Source organism: Abramis brama, assembly GCF_963993115.1.
Source record: "Abramis brama genome assembly, chromosome: 14".
NCBI classification, from domain to species: domain Eukaryota; kingdom Metazoa; phylum Chordata; class Actinopteri; order Cypriniformes; family Leuciscidae; genus Abramis; species Abramis brama.
The window spans coordinates 3,529,284-3,549,026 of NC_139976.1; the positions used below are offsets into that span (position 1 = coordinate 3,529,284).

Sequence of the window (19,743 nt, forward strand, 5' to 3'; positions counted from 1 at the left end):
TGTGTCGGAGAATTAGCCCTTTTTTCAAAGTTGATGTACTTGATTCTGATTGGTCAATCATGGCATTCAGATATTTCTTTATGAAATGCCAAATTCATGTGTATTTATTCCCTTATTTGAAATTTTCCTTTACATGGTTTAAAAGCTACAGTTTTGCAGTATCATCATTTATTTATACACATTGCTAATACTTAGACCTGAATGGGAGTTTACTGTATGAGTCACTGAGGTTTAACACATAACGTGTGTGTGTGTGTGGTGTGTGTGTGTGTGCACAACTATGTTGGATTTTAAGGGATTAATTTCGGTAAATAAGCCAATCCTTTCATGCAGATGGTCAATTTGGCATTTCTTATGCAGAATGGATTTGTTAAAAATAGATTTTTGCAGAAAAAAAGGGTAAAATACCATCAGTCGATTTCAAAATAGTATGACGGTGAAATGCAGCCTGGAAATCTCTGTTCAGTCTCTGCTGGAGAACATTTCTCTCTGTTTGGTTAGTACTATGTGTAGGCTAAATGGATGGCTGAACGATAGGAGGAGTATGTCATCAGTGAGAAAATGAGTCAGATGACCACTGCTGATATAATGGGGTCGCTGCCTCTGTAATTGGATTTCTACTGATATGTCATGACGAGAAATGCACTGTACTTCTCTGACATATTGTTTTGTTTTCGAAAGAAAGTTTTAGATGTTGGAACAATTTGAATTGTCCTTACAGACCCTGTTTTAACATTTAATGTCAACATAGACATTCAAAATGGCATTTGTGCACTACATAGAATATTTAAGGCGTCATTTTTGTTAAACCTTTTCAGATGCCATGTTGTTTCAAAGAAGCTTTACAGAAAATTATTAAGCTTTAAAGTCATTGTGCATTTGACTCGTGGCCTAATGGTTAGAGAGTCAGACTGGTAACCTGAAGGTTGTGGGTTCAATTCTCAATGCCGGCAGCAGCATTTTGAGCAAGGCTCTCGCTCCCCGGGCTGCCCACTTCTCCAGGTGTGTGTGTCCACAGTTTTCCAGTGTGTGTTAACTACTTATTACTCCTAATGTGTGTGCACTAACTTGGATTGGTTTAATGCAGAGGACAAATTCTAAGTATTGGTTACCATACTTGGCCATCACGTCACTTTCACCATCACTATATAAATCTTGAGATAACCAACAATAATTGTGGCAAAGAGGAAAAATCTGTATATTTAGGTAGCAATTCATTAATTGTCTTTTCTTCCTTATGTCTTAGGTGCAATGGTCCATGCCATCTCCATCTGTAGTAGCTGGTCTGGCAGGAGAGGGTATCTGAAGAACGGCATCTCCATGGACTAAAAATACATTCACAGGATTTCACAACCTGACCAGAACAGGAAAAGGATCTCTGTCTCTCTCTGTCTGTCTTTTCTTCAGTCTTCCTCTCAGTGTCTCTTTGTGTTGTACTGTTATGACGCCATGTCTCAAACTGGAAAAGTCCTGCATTTGTATGTGGAGGTGAGACCCCCACCAGAGCATGATGAGAAAGGTAGTTCCTGTGAAACAACAGTGGAGCAAGATGGTCCTGTTGAGGCTTTGACCAAATTAGCACAGGTGGCTTCAGGATTTTCCACACCTCCCAGCAGCACATTCAGACCAAATGTAAGCTTCCTACTACAGCCCACACACAATTATCTGGATTCCCCTCAAAGACGCAGCATTCCCCAGCAGGAACCATTCCAACAGGTGTCCTCTGGCTTCAATAACAACATTGACTGTAAACAATTGAAACATGTCCACTCGTTGTCATTCTCTGGACGGACGTCTGGTCCGGGGACGCCTTGTCGAGTCTGCAGTCATCAACAGGACTCTAAACCAGAGCCCGGACAGAGGTCCGTTGTCACTTTTAGCTACATTGAGAAGCCCCACATCAAAACTGTGGAGAGTCCTTGTAACAGTCCCAGTGGAAAAAAGGAGGCAGCTGCTTGCCCACGTAAGAGGTGTAGTGATCCAAAGCGGTCTCACCCTAATGAGTCTTCCTGCAATAATAGTCCATTTCACCAGCACATGGGTTATCCAGGATTTTGTTCCTCTACTTTGGATCCCGTCGGTCAAGCAGCAACACAGCGAGCCCTGGAGGAGTTTGGCTCTCCCCAGTTGAGGTGTAAGTTTTCTCGTGGCCCAGACTGGAGTCCGGAGTTTCACCAACAGCAGAGGGCACGATGCCAGTCTTGGGCAGGTTCACCAGTGCCAAACTGCAGTGCCCACCGCCATGATCCTGACCCAGGCAGGGTCGGAGCTGCATGTGGTGTCCCCAAAAGCCCAGCATCAGATGTTTTCTCATCCCACACAGGGCATAACAACCAGCAGAAATCCACCTCCAGGTCCCAAGGATGCCCCAACCAGAACCTCCCTTCAAAGCAAGACTGTTCCACACCAGTCAGTCAAAGTTGGGGAAGCCGGGCTGAAGACAAGCCTCTGTCAGGACAAAGAACCAGCCTCACAAACACACCCACTCATGGTTTGAACCAGCTTAGTGGAAGCAATAACTCCTCAGCCCTGAACAGTCCTGAGGTAGCCCGCAAGATTGCAGAAGAAGCCACCAAGGTTTCAACTATTTTCAACGAGGTCCGCAGTTCTCCTCCTCCCACTGTTTTCAGAGGTTCATCTAATCTAAGCAGCACAAACTATGGGTATCCTTCGAGAGAAATCCAGCATGAGACCTTGCAACAGAGTCCAGTGCAGCATTTGGCTGTTAAGATGAACATACCTGTGCATGAAGACCATCCTACAACAAATGGGGTTTCTCCGCACCTGCATGAAGCAACAGCTACTAAGAGCTCAGATTTAAGAGATGACCTGGCCGATCACTCCTTCTGCTCTGTCCCAGTGGGAGCCCCTGATTCTCCAGCCCTCCCGTCTCGTCTTCTTCGTCCAAGTCTGTCCAATGCAGACGTGTGTTCTCCACTCCGAGATCCTCGTCAGCTTAGGGCTGACCTGCCAGTCTCTAACAGCCCCACTTTACACCGTCACAAGCCTCCACAGTACACTGGAGAGGAGTGGACCTCCGGGGAACCCTGGTTCCTGGACGAGGAGGACTGGGATGACCATGTCATTGCAGAAAGCGTGGAGATCTCCAGGCGGTTGTTCATCGGTCAGAGTGTGGACGATTCTCCAGTCAGTTGGACATCTAGACAGCAATGGATAGAGCAGGCGAAGAAAGAGGAAGTGAAGTTCAGCTTGACAGAAAAACTTGAAGGGACTCTCAAGAGCAGCAGTCCAGTGTACAAAAAAAGGGTTGAGGTCACAGAACGGGGAGAGGAGAATGTTAGCAATTCAGTATGTGGAGCAAACCACAGCCCAGGGGAAAGAGTAGAGGAGATGACCAGGATAACGCAGCAACAGAGACAGGCAGAATGGAGGAGAAGGCAGGCTTTGCTTCTAGGGCCAGTGGTATTAGAAGAGGGAGATGGGGAGAGAGGGGAGGATGAACAGGGGTTTGGAGAACACCAGGCTTTGGCTGGGTCATCCCCGAGCTCCAGTGGAGTAACGGGAAGCCTAGGAGACAGAGATTGCATCTCACCTGAGTCCAGCCAGAACAGCAACCATTCAGATCACCCATCATCAGGAATACAGGTGAGACATTGTTCATAAAACCATTTTTACATAAACGGTCTAATTCTACCAATGATTCTACAATGGTTTAAGAACAATTTAAAGTTTCTTCCAATGAATGAGGCTGTTCACGTTTTATTATAAGTTAATGTGTTTATTTTGTGTGGATGTTACAGTCCGATGGTGGTTCTTTGGTGCCAGGTCCATCTCTGCACTGTCAGAAAATTGCTCGTGCCAAGTGGGAGTTTCTGTTTGGCACTCCAGCAGAAAACACTGCCAGTGAACGAGAGAAGAGTAAGTAGCCTGTTGACCTCTTTAATGTCACTTTTAAAGATCATCTAGATTCCATAAAAAAGCAATTAATTGCTTTTTCCATGATTATTTTATGGTTGAAGTACATTAAGATCATTTCAAGTGTATGCAAGTGTTTGAGTAACTCACTCATTGAGCATTCTCATGTGAAAGTGGGATAACACTGCAATATCACTGAGCTGGAATAGTCATCAGCAAAACATTGTCAGTTTCAATGGCACCAAAATGGATTGATTTATTTCCCTTCATAGCTGAATGAATATTGTATGTTATCCACCTAGATGTTCCAGAAACCTCCACAGCTCCACCAAGTGGTCTTTCCACCCCAATCCCGCCCTCTTTTCTGCCACTTGAGGAGCTCGCTCTCAGAGCTAATCATGACGTTCAACATGTGGAGGTGGAGCTAGTGACTCCGCCCCCTGCCGCCCCAGGCACCTCCCCCAAAACTGGCATAATTCGGCGAACTTTAAAATACTCTGAGACCGATCTGGACGCCGTTCCGTTACGATGTTATCGGGAGACCGATATAGATGAAGTGCTGTTAGCCGAGCAAGAGGACGCTGACTCAGCGTTTGGAAGTAATCGAAGTGTCATGGGAACTTCCTGTGCTGGGAGCAGCCCTCTAGGAGAGATGCCGAATGAAAGAACAGATGGACAGGAGGATGGGGAGGAGGAGGAGGAGGAGGAGGAGGAAGGTGTTGCGAGCTGGGTCACTGTCAGGATGCAGGGCGATGTGAGGAGGTTGCTGGCCGATCAGGAGCGATACGAAGAAGAGGAGTTTTACAGCATTATGCTAAAGAGGTGGGAAGTGGCAAACACGCATATTGATGTTTTCTTTCAAGAAACTGTTTAAATATTTAATGTGTTACTGGTGCAGAATATCAGAAATAACAAGGTAATTTTTTTTTTTTTTTTTTTAGGCCCAGAGATCATTTCATTAACAACCACCCAGCTCTGAAATCTCCCATTCTGGTCCGTGGCCCTCGGAGAAAGTCCGGAGACAGTTTAGACACATTCAGCAGGCATTTTGAGAACATCATGGAGTCACATCGTGCCAAAGGCACCTCCTACAGTAGTCTGGACAGTCTCGACCCTCTGACCTCTAGTACTCAAACTGTTCTGACCTTTGACCTTCCCACTCTGACTCCACAAGTGCAGGGTCAGATCTACCAGAGTGTGCGGCAAATCGTGGAGCTCAGCTTTGCTCCATTGGCTCACGTAGAGATGCCCAGCCTCTCAGAGTCTGTGCTGACGATAACGGGTGACACCGATGCCACACGGGCACCATCCAGTGAACGCCTCAGCAGTGGGTCTGACGATCGCAACGGGCGGAGCTGGCAGATCAACCCACCACTTTCACTGCCCAGGTTTGTGTCATTTTCATCACTAAAGTGAGGAACTGTGTGTTTTAGGTTGGAAAACTTAGTAGTGTGCTATGGTTGTATACTGTAAATTGTGGAAAATGTAGTATACATTATATATGAGCATACCTGTTATACAGATACAAATACGTTATTGCTCATAGACTCATTTAGTCTTTGCAATAGCTCAGTTTCTCCAGCAGATGGAGTTTGCAACCAACAGTCTCTTCTGAAATGAAACATACTGTACTTTGTTTTACTATGACTTGAATCTTGGTGAATATTGAGGAAAAGTGCCCAAAAAAAATTCAAAATGCCTAATATTTCAACCCACAGTCAAGAAGACAAAAATTGCATAAACATATATTTTTTTAATGGCAACATATTATTTAAATTTAAATTTAAAATGTTATAATTATTGGGAGGGGAGGGGGCACTTGTAATTTCTAAGCCTATATTAATTAATATGTGATACACTTTTTTTATTTTCAGTTTGGTTTGACAGTATATATTTCTTGAGGTGGATTGTAAGCAATATTTCCTGTGTGTAGTGTGTGTAGTGTGTGTAGTGTGTGTGTAGTGTGTGTGTGTAGTGTGTGTGTAGTGTGTGTGTAGTGTGTGTGTGTGTGTGTGTGTGAGAGAGAGGACAGATGAAAGACAAAGCCGATTGCTGGCAGAGAACTGAAGTAACTGCCGCATAGATCACCTTGAGACAAACATAGAGGCTAGGAATAGTTTGAGAAATTATATTTATTTTCACAATCTGAATTTTGCTACATAAATCCTAATTTATAGGATGTATACTCTTATATATTTTAAATCTGCCATGTCTCTTGTCTCATAAAACAAGTTAGCATCTGCTGTAAAATGTTATGTGTGTTTGGAGTCACCTTGCAGCACTGCACATCACTCCTGTAGTAGCTCCACTAAACCACTAGGTGGCGACAGTCGTTCATAAGTGCTATTTGTGTCACTATTAGAACCAACCAAGCTCACCATTAGAATTAAAAGCATCGCTTGTGCTCATATTGATTAACCCACGCACATTTCATCAGAAAATATTGCGTAATAAGTTGGTAATAGATCCGGTGCAACAGGTTAAGTAATAAAATGTACACTGCATAATAGATTTGCCAACCTATGAGCCAATCAAATTAGATATCTTATAATGTGCTTGCTCAGTTGTTATGCCAATTAGAATTGTTTGTGTGTTGTTCATTCAGCATGGCAGGAACAGTAGCATCAGTGTGAAGCAGTTTGAACAATCTTTAAGCCCAGTGACACAGAAAACCTCAGTCTTTTACTCTCTCTTTCTTTCATTCCTTTTTGATTTCCGTTTTGACAGAGAAAAGGTTTATCATAAAGCTGTTTGCATGTGAATATACACTACCATTTAAATGTTTGGGGTCGATTAGATGTTTTTGAAAAGTCTTTTCTGCTCACCAAGTCTGCAGGTATTTGAAAAAAGAAAAAAAAATACAGTAAAAACAGAAATATTATTAAAATTTAAATAAGTGTTTTCTATTTTAATATATTAAAAAATGTAATTGATTCCTGTGATCAAAGCTGAATTTTCAGCATCATTACTCCAGTCTTCAGTGTTACATGATCCTTCAGAAATCATTCTAATATGATGATTTGATGCTAAAGAAAATTACTGATTATTGAAAACAGTTGTGCTGCTTCATATTTTTATGGAAACCATGATACATATTGTTTTCAGGATTCTTTGATGAATAGAAAGTTCAAAAGAACAGTGCTTATTTGAAATCGAAATCCTTTGTAACATTATACATGTTTAATGTCATTTTTGAATAATTTCATGTATCTTAGATGAATAAAAGTGTTAATTTGTTTCACAAAAAATTCGTACTGACCCCAAACTTTTGAGCGGTATTGTGTGTATGTGTGCATATTTACAGCTGATACTTAGTTTTGTTGTTCTTTTCTAGTTTTTTGTAGGTTTTAGAAGCAGTAAATCGAATGTATGATCAGATTTATTCTGGCTTTCCCACAATGCACTGCTGATTATGTTTACCACACAACTGTGCTGCAAAACTTTAACATTTTAATGCACAAGTGAATGAATAACCTTAATTATAATTCAATCTAAATGATTTTAGTTGCAGAATGTTGTTGTTACACCTGTAAATAACTAAACTGTGTGTACAGAGAAAGATTAAACACTCACTTGAGGAGGGACTTCAGCTGCAGTCGGTTCGTGACCAAATGAGTGTTTTGCTTATCATTATTCTAAAGAATCGTGAGAAATAAAACGAGATGTGTATACATTTTAAAGTGCGTGTGAGACTGAGAGATGTTACATGCCACACTGAACTGAGAAGGCCATTAGGGAGCGTCAACAAAGTTTACAAAGAGAGAGAGCGAGAGTAATCAGTGGGAAACCTATTGGGATGGAATAATCTGTCAAGTTTGTGAGCCGTACTAAACAGTTCAAGGATGGATTGGAATTTCAGGATCATTAGAATAAACGACTAAACGACAGATTAATTCAGTCACACCGAGATTAAAACAGCAGCGGAGATGTCCACGAACACCTGAGGAGATGTTAGCTTCTCGCTGGACGAGCGCTAACACAAACATGGCTCAGATCCAGAGACTCACGGCACAGAGGTGTTTTGGCAGAGATGGTGTGAGAAGAAAAGCCCAGCACTCAGTGTTTTGCTGGCATTGCCCTGCGCTGGAGGAGAGAAGCGTCCTGACCCGCTGCCACACACTGAACAGGTACAAGTACAAGCGGCTGGGAAAGATGCAGATCATCACTCACCTCCTGTGGTAGACATTGTCCTAATGAGTTTCATATAAAAGTATTCAGCGAAAAACTGTTGTAGAAACCTAGCAACAACCCAAAATGAGTAGATGATATTCACATTTGTGGATCTGTGTGCATTTACTGCAGCCAAGTGATTTTTATTAATGCATTTGTCTATTTTGTTAGTGGTGATGCTTTTAATTCTAATGGTGTGCTTATTCTGCAGGCTAAAATTATCTATCAATCTATCAAGACTATCAATTTGTTCACCCTTAGATGATCCATCTCGAAATATGGAGTAGTGTTACTGATACTGTATACTAATTATAGTTTTTGTTAATATTTTGAGGGTTTTTTTATATCTTCTGTTTTCATTTTAATTGGTTACACTTCATTTAAAGGTGATGTAGTTACATTCTGATTCATATTTACTATAAAGTTACGGTTGTGGTTAGGGTTTGGTTTAGGGTTAGTTGCATGATTTACTGTTATTACTATAGTAAGTACATGTAGTAACATGTAACTGACTATGCCACCTTAAAATAAATTGTCACCAACAATAATAACCCTGAAATGGAGTCACCACTCATTTGTCGTGCTTGTCTCTTTAAGAACTGGTCTGCTTCCAGACGTCTTTATTTGAGTTTCACACATTTCTGCCCGTGGTTTGTTTTTCGTGTGGATTTAGCATGAGTCATTGATAAGAAGGTCAGAAAGAGAGAGGACTGCTGGCATTCAGCCTCCCACGTTCATTTAGAGAAACCAGGGGAAGTCGGATCAATAGGTCGCAATAACAGTTTAACAGAATTACAAAATGATTTCTGAATGTAAAGCTGTTTGTGTTCGCTGTTCGGCTTGGAAAGCACAGTTTATACTACAGTAATGGCAGTGTTACTAGTGTAAATTAAACCTGATTTAACATGTGATCTCCTTTCAAACAATACAAGAAGCTTTCTGAATATTTTTGTCATTTAGTTTAATGTCGTATGTCGGCTATATTGAAGAACTTTTGTTTTTGGTCACTATATTTATTTGTGATCATATTATTTAAAAATGTGGAAATTTGTAACACGGAAGAGGTTTGTCAGAACTTTTTGTATATCTTTGTATATGTTGTGATGGCTTTTGAGCTTCTTATAGGAAAGTTCCAAGGTTCAGCATGAAATAGTGTTTCTTAGTCTATTATATTTCTGTTTTCATACTGTACAGATTTCAGTACTGCAGTGGTTCTGTGATGGTGTAGTGAATGATATGATACTGAAAGATTACCATATTCATACACCATGGTAATTTTTTTTTTAAATAATACCACAACAACAAAAATAAATCTATTATTTTCAGTGAGGAAATTTAGTTCAGGATTTGAGTATAGTAAATGCATGTTTCCCAGTTCAGTGCTCAGCGTTCAGAGATCACAGGTCACTTGTGATGTTCTTGTATTTGTTCAGAGAGAAATCTCCTCGCTTCACCGCAGACCCGGAGTTGGATCAGGAACTGAGTGAGCGTTTGGGTTTAGGGAGTAATGACACTCTCAGCAACCGTGCCGACCTGGAAGCGGCCAAACGTCTGGCCAAACGCCTCTTCAACCTCGACGGCTTCAGGAAGTGTGACGTTGCACGTCATTTGGGTAAAAAGTAAGTAAATCTTCTTCGATTCTCATGCTCGTATAGTATGTCCTGAATGTTCCCTTCAGGTGCATGACACATCAGTGTTATCTTGATACACACACACACACACACACACACACCCGGACAAAAAATAAATACAATTTGTCGATGTTTGGATCATTATTGCAGCGATTATTATGTTTCTAACATGTTATATGTTTGGCAACTGTTCTTCTAACCCTAACTGATGGAGTGTGTAGCTTTTCATTTCTTAAACAACCATGTAGGAAAACACATCATGACCATAGGATGACAAAGTCAGGATTCATCAGGCTCAAATTGGGAAAGAATGGTTGGGAGGAGCTTGAAGAATCATTTTCACACATAAATTTGCACTTATGAGTCCAGAGCTTAAATTCATTGAAAGTCTTTGGGATGTGCTGGAGGAGACTTGACTCTTGTATTGTCAATACAAGATCTTGACCAAAAAGATGCACCTCTTGATGGAAATAAATGCTGTGTTATTTCCATTGGTTACCATGATTTTGCCAAGTAAGACATGTTCCTGGATCAACATATTTTGTTGATCCTGGAACAACATTCCTGTCTTAAAATTCCCTAATCCTAACTCTACCCCTAAGTTATCCCTAAAATCATTGGGAAATGACAGGTGAATAACACTGATGTAGAAGCATCTAACCCTGGTTTTAAGCCTAAACTTGACATAAACTGTAAGCTTGTCCCTCAAATCTGATTGGTTGATTGGAATGTTGTTCCAGGAACAAGTTGCACTTGGTAAAATCACATTCACTTATTTCCAGTATTATTAAATTCTGAATGAGAGTAAAAAAAAATATATATTTATAGTATAGATATAGTACACTTTTGAATTGTGCACAATAAAACCAGGAACATGTTAGAAAGCAAATGGAGTTGAGTTTAATTTCATGTTAACTTTAAAATCAATCCTCAGTAAGTTTGCGCATCTTCACTGTGTTTCCTGTGACCTTGTGACCTCTCCATCTCTCTCTGTCCTGCGCAGGTCTCTGCTGGAGTGTTAGTGTTATATAAAGCAGGTTTTCATGCTGCTTTTATTCTCTGGTTTTGCCTGTATTGCTCAGAGCATCTGTACTTTAAGAGCTTTTCTCTCTCTGACAGGTGCACCATGGGAATGTTCCTCCACGATGCATCTTTGACAGGCCTCGGACACGTCTGTCACCCTGCGTCCCACGTCTCCCTTGTTTGTTCTTGCATTGTCATCTTCTTTGATTGTCTTTCTTATATCTGACTCCTTTTTAGCAATGACTTCAGTCGCATGGTAGCAGAGGAATATCTGCACTACTTCAATTTTACAGGAATGACTTTGGACCAAGCGCTAAGGTCAGCACATTAAATATGCAAGTGGTAAATAATTCACCTGAAGAATACTGGACTCATATATACATTTAATTTTGTATTATAATACACACACACACACACACACACACACACAGAGAGAGAGAGAGAGAGAGAGAGAGAGAGAGAGAGAGAGATGTAGTATGGAATATTAATAAATACTAGTAATAAATCATGTTATGTTAGAGTTATATGTGTGCGTGTGCATGTGTGTGTGTGTGTGTTAGTGCTGTCAAATCGATTAATCGCGATTTAATCAGTTATAAAATAAAAGTTTGTATTTATATAATATATGTGTGTATATGTAGTATTATGTTAATGTGTGTGTGTGTGTGTGTGTGCATGTACATATACACACACAAACTATATATACCGGTTATATATATATATATATATTATTATTATTATTATTATTATTATTATTATTATTATTATTATTATTAATATTATTTTTTTTTTTTTTTTTTTTTTTTTTTAATGGATATGCATGTATGAATGGGATTTGAAGTCAATTTAAAAATACTGTACTCCTGTATAATTGGATCTATACATTTAATTTTGGATTATATCAATTATATTTATGACAGAGGCTTATAATATTTTGTTCATCAGCTTGTGTTTATCTCGGGGCATTTGTTTACTCTTGTTTGTTTATTTCAGGGCATTTCTAATAGAATTTTCACTGACGGGCGAGACGCAGGAGAGAGAGCGAATCTTAGCACACTTTTCCCATCGATATCAGCAGTGCAATTCATCCCTCACACTATCTGAAGGTAAATATCTCTCTATCTCTATCTCTCTCTATCTATCTCTATCTCTACCTCTACCTCTACCTCTACCTCTCTCTCTACCTCTACCTCTCTCTCTACCTCTACCTCTACCTCTCTCTCTACCTCTACCTCTACCTCTCTCTCTACCTCTACCTCTACCTCTACCTCTGCCTCTCTCTCTCTCTCTCTCTCTCTGTCTCTCTCTCTCTCTATCTACCTCTCTCTCTCTATCTACCTCTACCTCTCTCTCTCTACCTCTCTATCTCTATCTCTACCCCTCTCTCTCTCTCTCTCTCTCTCTCTCTCTCTCTCTACCTCTCTCTCTCTATCTACCTCTACCTCTCTCTCTACCTCTACCTCTACCTCTCTCTCTCTCTCTCTCTCTCTCTCTCTCTCTCTCTCTCTCTCTCTCTGTCTCTCTCTCTCTATCTACCTCTACATCTCTCTCTCTCTACCTCTCTATCTCTATCTCTACCCCTCTCTCTCTCTCTCTCTCTACCTCTACCTCTCTCTCTCTACCTCTCTACCTCTACCTCTACCTCTCTCTATGTGTTACATATGATAAAAAGACCATACGTGAGTGTATATGATTTTGTGTATGTTCTGTCTCGCAGACGGTGTCCACACGCTGATCTGTGCTCTTATGCTGCTCAACACTGACCTGCACGGCCACGTGAGTAAACGCATGGATGAACACATTATTATTACTTCACCATACAGACAAGTGTAATGGAGGGTGAAAATCTTCCGTCTCAACAACAGTGCAGCAGAGTCGCAGAGTTTCCACACTTTAAAGGACATTCATTGGGTTTCAGAAGTCTGAGACCTCCATTTTATGGAGGACCTATTATGCTTTTTTACAACTTTCTCAGTTCTTCGCTTAAGGGTGGAAAGAAGTTTGAAATACCTGAGCAGCGATAAACCGTTTAAAACATCCATACGCCGTCCACACTGCTGGGAGCGGTGTTTAGATGAATGTGTAAATATGTGCTGACTTTCCACTCGATAACAAAATAAACACACAACTAAAACATCCGACCTCGAGGGACTGAACAGAAGAAATGAACTGTGTGAAGAAGATTTCTGTGTCAAAGAAGGCGGAGCCTCAGAGCCACACCCACCTATTACATCATCACCACGGGCCAATGGAAGTTCGTAGATGTTTACCAGCCAGAGTGAAACGTTTCCAGAAAGTTCGCTTTGACAAGCTGTTTCGAACTCCCAAAACTTTGCTTTGGCCTAATTTAGTTTGAACTTGCTTCACAACAGTTTGTTCTGTGATTTCAGGGCCTTAAGGAAATGAGTTCCTACCAAGTAGCTTTATAAGGACTAATATGATTGTCTGATTCTTAAAGCACATAAAATTACATCCTTAGTTTAAGTCCTTATGGTGCACTTAAGGTTTTAAAATGTTTCAAAATGTATGTTTAATGTGTGTAATTTATATTGTAGAGTTATATATGACATATTATACCCCTTTTCACAAGATGTAATATAAATCTATAGTGTCCCCAGAATGTGTCTGTCAAATTTGCCCCTTTTTAGGTGTGAGCAAAAACCTGCCGTTTTTGTGTGTGTGTTCCTTTAAATGCAAATGAGCTGCTGCCCCGCCTCTGTTCAGAAGAGGGCGGAGCCTTTACACGAGCTTCGGATACAATAACAAAACACGCAAATAATCTCACTCAGCCAAAATCTCAGAAATAACCAGTAGCGAGTGCAGCTTTACAGAGAGACTCAGAAGAGGTTGCAACTTTTAGGCCTCGTTTACACTGCAGGTCTTAATGCCCAATTCTGATTTGTTGCCTATATCCGATTTTTTTGACCGTCCGTTTACATGTTCTTTCAACTGTGACCCACATCTGATTCATGTGTTTACTCTTGCCATACTATCTGAAACATCGCGCATGCTTAAAGGGTTCAGTTATCTTGCACAGATGGACGAACGCAAAATATGCTTGATGCTAGCTCTGTGATATATGCGAAGTTCGCCAAACATCACCATGATTTTGAGGCGGAGGAAGATGAAAATGGAGGACTAAAATGACGCAATGCCATCATTTCAGCCTGTGCATATGCTTCAGTTATTGTGTGCGAGAGAGATCTCAGGACCGGTGGGAGCATATTGTGACGGGCTTTAACGAGAAGCAGTGGGTCCGAAATTTTAGGATGAGCAAGGCAACCTTTGATATGTTGTGTCAATGTTTGTCCACATTCCTCTCCTACGACGACACAACATTTCGACAGGCCATCCGTCCCTTTGCAGATGTGCGTTGGGGTTTCTCTCGTCATTAAACTGTGGAGACGTTGCCTAATGCCTCAGAAAATCCGATCAGCCTGTTTACATGACAGTCGCATTGGCACATATCTGATTTATATCTGATTTATTTCCACATATGAATGAGGCCTGAAACCGATCTCGAAATATCCGAATGCATGTGTTTTCCTGTTTACACTGTCATAGAACACACCCGATCTGTGTCACATATGAGCAAAAAAATCGGAATTGGGTCACATTTCACTGACAGTGTTAACGAGGCCTTGGCTTAGACGCACCTGGACGTTTCTGAATGGTTAGTGGATACATTTATGTAGTTGTTGTGGATTTGATTCATCTCATCGACATGTTTAACTTTTACACAGGTTGACAGTTTTGATCAAATACTAGTGTCCTGTGCTCGGCTGTGCTGCAAGGACAGAACAGTTTGCATGCTTTGCTCGTACTTTTGCCATTGTGTTAGATCTGGTTACACTGTTGTCGCTTGTGAAAACCAAATGGCGGCGCCGTGGGTGTAAACGTGCAGATTAAGGGCCGGTAATATTATAATAAGATCCCCATCCTACGTCAGAAGGGGAACAAAATCTGATCGGCTTATTTTTTGACATGCTTGCAGAGAAAGGCTCACCAAAACAAAGTTACTGGGTGTTCACTCTTTTAAATCACCCGATTATAGCACGAATTATGAAATTCTGAGATTATTAGCCTTCTGGCTTGAAGTCATGATTAAACAGCTCTGTATATATTCTGATTACAAACTATAATTTTGACCCCCTATCTCAGTTTGTGAAGAAGCACATAATACAATAAAACCCCGGCGTTTAATGGAAGGCTGCTCTGGAAAAGGCAGAGTGATGATGTCCAGAGGGAACTGTGATCTGTCAATCACTGCTGTCGGTCTGCATCAGTTCCTGCTCGAGGGATATTTAGCATGGCTCCTGTGCCTTTGTTGAAGGGTTTAGGGCTGTCAGTGAACACATAACGCCTGTTATAGGCCAGACTCACTGTCGCCATGGTAACAGGTTTATGGTCCTGATGAGAACTGAGCAATTTCAGCTTTCCTGTGATGAAACTCTGCTCTTCTGTCCACAATATCAGATTATGTATTCCAGACCCTCTCTACAGCTCCAGACATTCATATAATACAAGCCTCAATCACACACTCGCAGCTTGAATGTAGGACATCCCATGCTGACTTTAAGAGGGGTAAAATGCTCAAAGTGGCCTGTTAAAATGCCTGACTCTGACATCTCATCTGAAAATAAATTGCAAATGTGCAAACTTTTTCTGAGTACCTATAAATGCATAATAGAAATGTCCTAGACATATTTCATATATATATATACATACATATATATATATATATATATATATATATATATATATATATATATATATATATATATATATATATTAAATTATGCCTACATACACATCTACTTTGGGGGATTTTCACTGTTTTTTTTCTGTATTCTGACATTTCCCCCCAATTTATTATTGCCAAAATGTGAAAAAATCTCATTCTTATTACTCCTGAACAGTTCTGGAAATCATCCTGCCCAGGTTTAAAAAAGAGAAATCTGCAAAAAATAAATAAATAATGAGAAAATGATAAATTATGTGCTATATAATTTATGTAGTATATATGTTTATATACATACTATATATATATATATACAATTGTTCTTTACAAGTGTGCATTAAAATTTAAATAATAAAAACTTTTTTGTTTTTTAACTAAGTGTGCTAAATTGCATTTAAAGTGCTTAATTGTCATGTAAATAATGATCAAATGTGAAAAATGTATTTCAGTCAGTTATAATGCTTTTTCATAATGCAGTTGTGCTCATTTATCAGGTTTGTGTTGATCTTTTCTGTTGTTAGAACGTCGGCAAGCGAATGTCCTGCTCTCAGTTCATCGGGAATCTGGAAGGACTAAACAGTGGCAGTGATTTTCCTAAAGACCTCCTCAAGGTAATGCGCTGTATATTACATACATATCTCTTACTAAACTGCATTTTGAAACCGCAGTGTATGCATTATTGTGTTATTGATGGTAAATTGTCCACAGTGAAGTTGTTGGAGGATGTGCAGGTTTAATAGATGTGCGTGTGCGCGTGCGTGTGTGTGTGTGTGTGTGTTGGCACAGGTTGATTGTGTAAACACCTGTGCAAGCGTGTGACAGCAGTGCTATAGCGTTCAGCGCTGCTGTTTGTTATTTGAAGCAGGAGAGATTTGTGTCCCGGTGGGAAGCGATGACTCTTTAGTAGGTCATTTATTGGTTTATATTATTAGATTAGAGCTGTAATGTCATTGGTAGGAAACTGGGGATGTTTTTCTTCCATTCATTAACCCTGCAGGCACATTCTGAAGCTGATCAGATTAGTTCTTGAGTTAATTCTAATGAGCTAAATGAGGGTTAGATTAGTTTTGGGCTGTGTGTTATCTGGCAGCTGGACTCTGATGATGGCCACTTCATTTAAATGATCATTTGAAGAGGCCAAGATGAAAAAATCTCCTTTTGATTCAGTGAGATTCAACTATATGTGATGGTTTCTCATTTAACTAGCTTTTAAAGAAAAGGCAATTAAGAACTATAGTAATTTAAAATGCCCCTATTATGCTTTTTTTATGCAATATTACCTTTAATGCAGTGTGTAATATAACTGTTTATGAATGTAAAAACTCTGCAAAGTGTTAAAGATCAAAGTGCACAACAAATTTGCATAATGTCAGCCCGTGGTCTTCAAATAATATCATACTTTTTACTGCATACTGACTAATATTTTTGACCACTATTATGTGAAAGATAGCAGTAATGATCCCAATGTCATGTGACCTCATGAAGTTGTATGTTTTTATCTACCATCGTCCAGTATTTCGCATTTTTATTAAATTTTTCAGATTAAACAGTTGTCAGTCAGACGAAATAATGAATCAAGAATGAGATGTTACTAATCATCACATTTGGGTGTATTTTCCACACAGGTAGTGAAAGGTCGTTGTGCATTTTGCAAAATGCATTCAGCAAATTTAATGTGGAACAGTTTTATACTACGCACATTATACAACACTCAGAAATAGAAAGAGAATTATGACAGTATGCTGTTCTGAACAATAGTGGGTTTGTGTTGGATCCAGTCTGGTTTGCACTGACCCATCCTTCAATAATGGCCTCGTTTGCGAAGCTGCATCACATTGTGACCGTAGAAAAGCCGAGAAAATCCTGTTTTTCATGGCATGAGTGCTTTGAAATCTCAGTGCTCTTCTAAAGCCACAGCAGTGAGGTTTATCTGAGGAGCTGCTTGTGTTTTAGTCTTCATCTTCTTGATGAAAACACTGACTCCTCGCTGGGATAGAAGCAGTTTGACAGTCTGTGATCTTTCTGTTCATGCCAAGTGCTTTACAACAGTCTCTATAGCTCTTATGACGACCTCACTTTCTCTCTCTCTCTCTCTCTCTCTCTCTCTCTCTCTCTCTCTCTCTCTTTTAGTTTTCTTTCCCTCTGGCGATCCTTTTCTCTGTCCCTCGCAACATCAGTTCTCACATTCTTTCCTCCTACTCGTTCTCTTTCTCTCATTTAAACTCAACAGCTGAGCGGGGCAGCTTATATAAGCACATCTCACTCACACATTGTCATATAAAGCAAAGCTGTTATTGTGGGGTGCTAAATTACTGCATGCACAGGGTTATTGTTTATTATAAAGTGGATTGTTTTGGCTCTGAAATCTGATTGGATGAGCAACTTTCAAAGACGACACACTCCACTGATCACACATCAGAAAGATCATATTGATATGGCATGTTGCTTGACACCATCAAAACTGTAAATAGCCTAATCCTTTAACCATGGGTTCTTGTGGCTTTTATTTATTTATTTATTTATTTATTATAAAATAAAATATAATAAATTAACTTTTTATATATTATATGCTTATTATACTTGTGTGTGTGTGTGTGTGTGTGTGTGTGTGTGTGTGTATATATATATATATATATATATATATAAACATAATATTATTTTATGTATACTAAATTATTAAATATATAATAATTTATATAATAATATAAATTAAATATAATATAAAATATATAATATAATATAATATTTATGTTAAAACTATAAAAATAAAAATAAATATTATTTATGGTAATGTTATATTATTGTGTGTGTGTGTATGTATGTGTGTGTGTGCGTGTAATCATTTGTAAATGATTTTGTGGTCCTGTTATATTTAGTGTGTAGATTTATTTATTTACGAAGCTATTATATACTTTTATTTTTACTAATATTTACTTACTAATCGTATTTATCTTATTATTTATGGTTTTATATTGTTTTATGTTAATATTATTTTATGTGTAATACATTCTTAAATAAATCTAAATATACTTAAATCTAAATGTAAATATAATAAATATTATTTATGGTAATAGTATATTATATAGTGTGTGTGTGTTATATTTAGAGTGTAGGTGTGTGTATTTATTTATTTATTTATTTATTTATTATATGATATATTGTTTTCTAAATCATTTTGTACAGTTTCCTATTATGTTTGCAATGTGGGTGTGTTTTTTTATTTGTATTTATTTACACCATAGTGGACACCATCCAAGAGTATTTGTGCAGATGTATTTGTTAATTTAAAGTTGTTTTATGCTTTGTGAGTTTATATTCAGTCACATCTGTTGTGGAAAATGAGGTCAAATGCAAAGATTTTGTGTGTGTGTGCCCCGAGGAGGCATTTATTTAGTGCGGCGGTGAAAGACGATGGATTTGTAACTGCGTCTCGCACACGTGGGCTGCTTGTGGGCTTTTGCACACGCTGGTGATGAAGAGTGCTTGAAGTGCGTCGTCGTCATGGCGACGGAGGGGCGGGAACTGAGGCCCAGGCATTGATAGGGTGGTCACGGGTTGACGGCGACCCATTTTACTGCAAGTCTGTCTGTGTAGTGAGATAACGACAGACGGAGAGTGGAAACAATTAGCTTTCTCCTGTTGAGCCAACTCACTGTGCTGAGACTGAGCGGGTGTGTGTGTGTGTGTGTGTGTGTGTGTGTGTGTGTCCTGCACTGATCAGCTCAAACACACTGTGCACGTCATATCGTCCACAACAATTATTGCTCAGAGGTTATCAAAAATAGCCATGCACTTTTTGTTTCTTATTTGTTACAGTGAATTTTGAGTAAAGATTGTGCAAGGAAATGTTTAAGTTGCTTCTAATTGCATTTCATGTTTTCGAGTTTTCAAATCATCCTGGAGAACCTGATCGTCAGGTTTTGTTCATTTTGCTCCAGTGTTATGGTCAGTAAATCAGAAGGGAAATTAACTTGATTTCAAAATTTATATACAGGTTTTTTTTTTTTTTTTTTTACTTTTTACACCAACATATAATAAAATTGTAGTCTTGGATATTAAAAATTAAATTTTAATAATGTTTTAGGATGTTAAAACTATAAATATGCAGATGAATTCTACCCGAGATCTTTTATTTGAATATGTATTACAGGAAGATGAATAATAAATGAACCGTATTTCGAATTCATATGTTGTAGCTGTTATAAGGGCAAAAAGTAAATCTATTTATACTTTTTTTTTAAATAATCAAGAAATTTAAAAAGAAATACATGCTTCTCTTTGCAGTTGTTCATACATACATAT

The 19,743-nt window shown here is 39.0% G+C and overlaps 1 protein-coding gene across 1 annotated transcript in view; it reads left to right on the plus strand.

Annotated features, from left to right (window-relative positions):
* Nucleotides 1–1,246: 1,246 nt before the first annotated feature.
* Nucleotides 1,247–19,743, plus strand: part of LOC311095966 (uncharacterized protein) — a 45,499-nt gene continuing 27,002 nt past the window's right edge. The window contains exons 1-9 of the mRNA XM_084134869.1: nt 1,247–3,606; nt 3,762–3,879; nt 4,179–4,698; nt 4,818–5,264; nt 9,480–9,665; nt 10,938–11,018; nt 11,694–11,806; nt 12,418–12,476; nt 15,963–16,052. Of these exons, the coding sequence (XP_083990995.1) occupies nt 1,450–3,606; nt 3,762–3,879; nt 4,179–4,698; nt 4,818–5,264; nt 9,480–9,665; nt 10,938–11,018; nt 11,694–11,806; nt 12,418–12,476; nt 15,963–16,052 (3,771 nt within the window). The 5' untranslated portion in view covers nt 1,247–1,449. The remainder of the gene's footprint in view (nt 3,607–3,761; nt 3,880–4,178; nt 4,699–4,817; nt 5,265–9,479; nt 9,666–10,937; nt 11,019–11,693; nt 11,807–12,417; nt 12,477–15,962; nt 16,053–19,743) is intronic.